Source organism: Cryptomeria japonica, chromosome 10 (assembly GCF_030272615.1).
Source record: "Cryptomeria japonica chromosome 10, Sugi_1.0, whole genome shotgun sequence".
NCBI classification, from domain to species: Eukaryota; Viridiplantae; Streptophyta; class Pinopsida; order Cupressales; family Cupressaceae; genus Cryptomeria; species Cryptomeria japonica.
In genome coordinates, this window is record NC_081414.1 from 525,646,463 (window position 1) to 525,654,459 (window position 7,997).

At 35.4% G+C, this 7,997-nt stretch overlaps 1 protein-coding gene across 1 annotated transcript; it reads left to right on the forward strand.

Annotated features, from left to right (window-relative positions):
* The first annotated feature begins 359 nt into the window (after positions 1–359).
* On the forward strand, positions 360–1,829 carry LOC131060856 (NAD(P)H-quinone oxidoreductase subunit 5, chloroplastic-like). Its single transcript, XM_057994272.2, has one exon. The coding sequence runs from the start codon at positions 360–362 to the stop codon at positions 1,779–1,781; it is 1,422 nt and encodes a 473-aa protein (XP_057850255.1). The 3' UTR covers positions 1,782–1,829.
* Positions 1,830–7,997: the final 6,168 nt, after the last annotated feature.

Genomic DNA, 7,997 nt, shown 5'->3' on the forward strand with positions numbered 1-7,997 from the left:
TCTGAACCCATTTCAGAGATATCATACCCTTTTAAAAATTTGAAGAAAATACGAGAGGTTGCCGGCGAATGAATAATCGTTAGTAAAAAGTAACGAGCAGGAAATAAAAAATAAATTTGAAAAATTCCATTAGAAATGTCAAATCCTTATACAGATACTTTGACAATAAATAGTAATCAAATGCAAGGTCGATTATCTGCTTGGCTAGCCAAGCATAAGTTAGCTCATAGACCTTTGGGTTTTGATTACCAAGGCACAAAAACATTACAGATCAAAGCCGAGGATTGGGTCTCTATAGCCGTTGCTCTATATGTTTATGGTTTTAATTATCTTCGTTCTCAGTGTGCTTATGATGTACTATGGTAGCAGCAGGAATTTTTCCTGTAGCTCGATTGTTTCCTCTTTTTAAAGCTCTACCTTTAATAATGTATCTTATCTCTTGGATAGGGGGAATAACAGCTCTATTGGGAGCTACTATGGCTCTCGCCCAAAAAGATCTTAAAAGAGGCTTGGCTTATTCTACTATGTCTCAATTAGGTTACATGATGTTAGCTCTAGGGATAGATTCCTATCGAATCGCTCTATTCCATTTGATTACACATGCTTATTCCAAGGCATTATTGTTCCTAGGATCCGGATCAGTGATCCATTCCATGGAACCCATTGTTGGATATTGCCCCCGTAAAAGTCAGAATATGGCTCTTATGGGTGGTTTGAGGAAATATATGCCAATTATAGGAATCACTTTTCTTTTAGGGACACTTACTCTTTCTGGTATTGCACCTTTTGCTTGTTTTTGGTCTAAAGACCAAATTCTTAGTGATAGTAAGTTATATTCTCCCATTTTCGAGGGGATAACTTGGTTCACAGCAGGATTAACTGCCTTTTACATGTTTTGTATGTATTTACTCACTTTTGAAGGGGACTTCGGTGTAAATTTAGTTAATTCATATAACAACCATATTACATTATATTCGACTTCTATGTGGGGAGAGGAGGAATCCAGGATATTAAATAGAACGAGAGCAGATTCTATGTCGAATCAAATTATAGGAAGGAATAATTCCTTTTCCAAAGAAGCATTTCAAATTTTGAATAAGATGGAAGGATTGTACAAAAAGAATAGAGGTTTGGTTGTCACTTATCCTTTCTTTTATAAAGGATCTTTTGCATATCCGAAAGAATCGGGCAAGGCAATGCTATTTCCTTTAGTTGTATTGGGAATATTTACTCTGTTTGTTGGATTAATAGGAGTTCCTTTTTTTCGAAGCGGAATGAGGTATGACATATTATCTCAATGGTTTGCTTCATCGATGACCCCTTTTGATAAGAAACATCTGGAGAATTGGTCCGAATTTTTCATAGACGCAATCCCCTCAGTTGGTATAGCATTTTTCGGTATATTGATTGCCTGTATTCTATATAGACCTATTTACTTCTTATCACAGGATGTATATCATAAAACAAATCCTCATATGAAGATTATTATGGACCAATCGATTAATATTATATATAATTGGTCTTTTTATCAAGCTTATATAGACATATATTATGACATAATCTTGATTAAAGGTATACGAGGATTAGCTAAAACAAGTCATTCATTGGATCAATGGGCAATTGATGGAATCCCAAATGGAGTAGGTTTTTTAGGTCTTTTTGTAGGAGAGGGAATGAGATGCTTAGGAGGGGGACGTATATCTTCGTATATATTTTTTTCCTTATTTTGTGTATTAATATCTATATTAATATATTACTATTCATTTTCATTCTATCCATAGAAAACTAGAATATATACATATATATCGTGCTATTTATCAGCATTGATGTCTATAACAACATCCTTTTTCAATATCGTTCCCTGGATTTATTTTTTCAATAATAAAATATTGTTAATTGATATTCTTTGTGAATGAATATGATTCAGTTATTTCATCAACTGGTTTACATGGAACAAATAGATAGAGAGAAAAAAAGAAAAAAGAAAAAATGAAAGATTATGAAAAAACTTATTGAAATGCTTGCAAAGACAAATAGGTGAGTCATTGATCCGATGAAGGTACGATCACTGAGATCCATTTTCATACTTTACGACTTTCCAATACTTCATTTACCAAAATAAAATTCCCGAGCGGATCGAATAAGATTTCACATATCTTATCAACTAGCCCATGATTCAAAGGCTGTACAGTCTGCATAAGGTAGAAAGATGAAAGGCCTACTTGATGGAAATCAATTCGAGAGAATTGATAAATGTATTTTAAGAAAACTGCTAGTAACAAATCACCTTAGCTCGCTCATAATTTTAAATAAACGAGCAAGCTAGCCCCGGGGTTTAGATTATTCCCAATCCCATGTCACATGTCCAACCCTCATCTCTAGTCCTGGATCCTGAAACACTCATCTCAGAGCATCCCTGTCTTCATCTCGATCATAGGGTATCAACTCCCCATCGGTCGGTATCCTCAGAATCCTGTACACATCCTCCAAGGTGACTGTCATCTCACCCATCGACAAGTGGAACGCGCATGTCTGAGAGTGCCATCTCTCAGCAAGTGTAGTCAACAATCCCATGTTCACCTGAAACTCAGGCACATACAAAATGAATCGCAAACCCATAACCTCAATCATGGCTCTGTCCTCAAATGTCAGCTCTGGTCGTTACCTCTGAGTCGATGGGACTCTCTCCCATGACTTCAACATAGGTAGATACTCCTGCAATCAAGCAAATCAACCGTGTCAGTCAAAGTGGCATTCACTGTTAATCACAAAATGCTGCTTATTATCCTAAGTGCTTATGATACTCTATCCTAGTGACACTCACTGTTCATCACAAAGTGTTGCTTCTATCCTAGTGGCATTCCCTATTCATCACAAAATGCTGCTTTTTATCCTAGTGGTACTCACTGTTTATCACAAAGTGTTGCTTCTATCCTAGTGGCATCCATGTTCATCACAAAATGCTGCTTTTTATCCTAGTGGTACTCACTGTTCATCACAAAGTACTACGTGTTTTTGCACTCCCTGTTCATCACAAAGTGCTGCTCATATTTGCACTCACTGTTCATCACAAAGTGCTTCTCTTTTTAGTACTCCCTGTTCATCACAAAGTACTCTATCTTGGTACTCACTGTTCATCACAAAGTGCCTTGATCTATCCTATCCTAGGGCCTCTGCTTGAGTGTATCCTCTTGAGTAGTTTCCTAATTGGCAACGTATGTTCTATCACAAAATTGTCAATCCTATCCCTATCTGCTATCCTAGTCTTCCCTAGAGGACCTGCTTGAGTGTATCCTCTCAGCAGCTTATCCAATCGACAATTTATGTTCATCACAGAATTGCTGATTTTCCCTAGAAGACATAAATGCACATTTTTGACATAAATGCGCTTACATATTGCATAAACGCGCGCTTGAAATACACAGATGTGCCTATGCTTTGCATAGACATGCCTGCTCTGCACAGACGTGCCCACATTGCACAGACGTGCTCGCATTTGACATAAACGCCTTTCCATTCATACACGTGCCTGGCACAAACATAGACGTGCCTAGCCTACCCAGACACGCCTGGCATCGACACAGATGCACCTCGACATTTTTTGACCTTGTTTGACATATTCTAGAATGCATTTATTGCACTACCTAACATGCATTAATGACAACATTTATTGAGACAAATTACAAGGAGGTTTTGTAGTACTCACCGGCTCTGCTACATCTGCTGGCCTCTGAAATCGGTGAACGCAATCAAATATGTGAACCAATGCCATCGCTGCTGACTGCTACTGCTCTATTCTATCTCTGCACTATGAGCTCTTGGATGTGTGGATGACAATGAGGATGCATTCCCCTTGTGTTCTATTTTATAGACTGCCCTAGCCCTGGCCCTAACCCTCGTCTCCCGAGTCAGTCTTCTTTATCCCGTGACTCTGTCACTCTATCCGGTCAGTCCATTCTAGCCTTTCTTTCTTATCGAGAGATTGTCTGTGATGTTTTCAGACATTTTCATCCAATCTCTCAAGGGGGCATATTATTCCCATCTTGGGGCAACTTTGTATCAGTTCATATTATCTTCTTTGAAACAACGCGACAAGCTGAATTGTCTCAAAGAGGGGCAAAATGTAGACACCTAAAATTGTCCTATCTAATTAAATAAATATTTTATTTATTTAATTGTCTAAGCCTAATTCTTCTATTAATTAAATGAATTTTTATTTATTTAATTAATTCATTTATCCTCTTCTAGCTTTATTTCTCATTTACATAAATACATTTATTTATTTAAATTACCCTTTTCCCAAATTAAATAAATATCTTGTTTATTTAATTGATCCCACTTCTTGTATTAATTAATTAAATATTTATTTATTTAATTAATTCATTAGCCTTTTCCACCTATGACACATGTCATTCATCTCTTAAATCCTACACTACCTACCCTCTCATTATTTTCTTATTTCCTCTACCTACCCTCTAATCATAGCCGACCATTTATCTTTTACACCTCTCAATCTTATCCCTCCATTTCTTATAGTGTCTTCTATATAAGGAGATACTTTCTTCATTATCAACCCTAACTAACTGACGGATCAATTGACTACACTATGCTTTTGAACTTTCATATGCAATCCTACTTGCAACCACATTTCTGTTCTTTGTTGAGCTCTTGTGCACAGATAAAATCTGAGAGCAAATATTTCAAGCAAGATCAATGGAGATAGGAATAATGGAGATCCAAACCCTATTGAACATGTGATGGTATAATCTTTGTGATTTCATTTGATTTGCATTGTCTTAGGTAATCTTCATATGTTATGGTGGATCTTTTTTGTTGTTAGGCTAAGGTTTTGTGGTTGAATTCATTTAGTCTTTCAATATTGTTGTTATCCATTTTCACCGTATACATAAAATATGAGACATATTCAAAGTTATATGTGAATTACACCTTTTTGTTTGCAATTTTTTTAGAGAGGTAGACAAAGGGATACAACTGTTAAGGGTCTAATATCAAATTTCAAATATTCAAAATTTGATCCAAATTGGGAGGACATGAGCACTAGGCAACCATTTCTAGCTCAATAAGGCTACACAAAGGTCAAGGCACAAGCTTAGGTGATAAAAATTATGATTTTAGTCCAAGGATAGGTACATCCAAATAGGTTTAATTACAACCTCCTAGACAAGTACTCAACCTAGCATGAAATTGTCAAGGGTAAATAATTGATGACACTACATTTAGCCCCCACTTTAGCAGGGGTATGGACTTATGTCATGTCCCCTTTCTAAATTAGAAACTTACTATTTATAGTATTCTCAGTTATCTAAAATGGTCAATCAAGACTTGCAAACAAACTGGGAAAGTCTAATTGCCAAAAATGAATTATTCAAATTTGAATGGCTGCTAAAATAGAAAAGGGGGCATGAGTTTGGAAATGACAACTTTTGTTTATGAAGCGAAAATAGAAATTATTAAATTTGGAGACCAAATTAGCAGTTTAGAATAGAATGTTGAGAGTTGGTGAACAAAGGACAAGTGAATATTTCAAATGTGATATTCAAACACTTTCCCTCCTAGTTGTGGATTTGGGCATCCAAAATTGTGTTTGAACGTATTTCTATTTATTTAATTTGAGTTGGCAACTCTCATTCATTTTATCTTGTCATTTTCAACAAGTGAAAGTTGTTTTCCTTTGGAGGCTAGTAAACCAAAGAAGTCGATATCTCCAAGGCTGATAAACTATGGAGATTGAGGCTCAAGGGTAGTGGGTCTAAGAGTCTCTAGAGGCAATCCCACCTAGAATCTGTATGTGTGCAGAAGAGCTTTGCAGTTTTGTTGATTTCTTAGGGTGTTTGTAGGAGTTTGGAGTGCTTAAAGGAGAAAATTAGTTTAAGTTTTGTGTTGTTGTCAGCAACATATTTTATTGCTATCATGCTATTGTGGAAGCTTTATTTCAAATGTATTTCTATTATAAATTTTAATCTAGAGTTTGGAGGCTTATTTGAAGTTTGTAGTTGATTTCCTTCGTGTTTGAGCCCCTATTTTGGGAATTCTTTGTGATGTATTTTGCAGTGGATATTATGAATGTTATGTGATGTATTTAGCAGAAAGAATGATGTCAAATAATATTAATGGAGTATATTTTTGGTTGCATTAAGTTTTAGGTTCATTAAGTGGTGCTTTGGTGAAATTTGCTTTATACCCAATTTCACAAAATGTTCATATTTTCAAATTTGAAGTAGAAATTAGAGAAACTACCAAATCTTATTTAATTTGCAGCAAGGGACATTATAGTGGTATTGGACTTGTGATCTTTCTAGCCTAAGGGTTCCAAAGATGTGGCTCACTAATTCTAATTCATTTCCTGAAAGTGGTTAGTTCACACACACATTCTTCCAACCCATGGAAGAACTAGTAGTAGAGTCAACCACTATAAGAGCTACATATGACAAGATAGATGAGGGATTAAAAAATTCAATCCCCTTTGATGATTATCTGTTTCTCATGCAACATATGCTAGCAAACCAAGGTTATGGACTACATCAAAGTCCAAGTGAGAAAGAGTCTATGGATAATTTAAAAGAAGTTTCAAAAATAAGGGAGCAAGAAGAACAAGTGAAGATTGATTTGCAAGACTTCTCAAAACAAATCCATGAAGTTGAGATTGTGTATGAAGGAAAGAACCAAACATCGGCCGTGGGTCTAATCTCGGGATTATCAAGTGATGTTTCTAAGACTAATAAATTTCATGGTGTTAATTGTGATAAAGAAAATAATTATGGCGATGTTTTTTAATTTTGAGAACAATGCATCCATGGGGCATGCTATTGATTATTATGATGAAGATATTGAAACAAAATCTAATTTTCCATTGTTAGGAGTTTATTTTGAGCAAGGGATTCATGTGAGTAATGACCCACATCCTATTGTTGTGCATCTTCCTCAAGAGGCACAAATGGTTGCGAGCAATTTCCTCAAGAGGCACAGGTAATTTGGGATAGCTATGAAGTTTCCGTTGACAAGTATGATAAATTGTCTGATTTTGGTGCTCATCTTTGCCTTAGTCCACTCTCCATGTTACTAAAAAATTCTTGTCATGATGGAGAGCATGCAAAGGAGTTAGATCATTTTCCCAGGGTTCAGAGTTGTTTGTATAGAATAATGTGGGGTCGAGGTGAGAATATAAGACAAATGAAGGCTAAACTTTTTAATGGGTTGAATACCATATTTATAAAACCACTTCATAGCTTTAGATGTAAAATTCTAGTAGTATCAGAAAATCACAATGGAAGATAAATTCTTTCTCTCTTTACATATCTCATGGATGATGTTGTGGTGCCCTCGCGTGTCAAACAAATCCAACATACAAGTTAAAAGTAAAAATCAATAAATAATAAAATAAAGTAAAGGAATAAGGATCTATACTTGTTGGATGGGAGGTTTTCAAGATAAAGGAACATTCCTTGTCTTCTATACTCCTGAATGTTGATTCATAGATTGATTTTCATAGTAGCATTATGGATGGACATGCATTTGAAGATAATGTTTTGAGACATAAGGATATATATATTGAAGGTATCTCAACACTTCTATCCTTATCAAGGGAGGATGATCTTATTATTGACAACCTAAGGTATGAAAACAATGATCAAATTTCCTATTTGTTGCTTATTCTTATGTCACTACGAAATCTTATTATTCATGGCAAGCATGATAACAAGGGTTATAGAGTCAAGATAACACTCTTGGTATAGGGCATGAGGATTCTTTGATTCAAATTCAATATTGTTTTTACACACAGGATCCTATTGATCTTTTCAGGTTCAAAATGGATACATACCTTGATATAATTATTAAGTTCTCCATCTCTCACAGTTGGAGGGAATGAAAATTTATGGAATTTGTTGTATATTCTAATTGACTTGTGAAGAGTCAATGTCCACAACTTACATATAACTCAAAGGAACCAAGTTCCACAATTGAAGAAAAAAATAAGG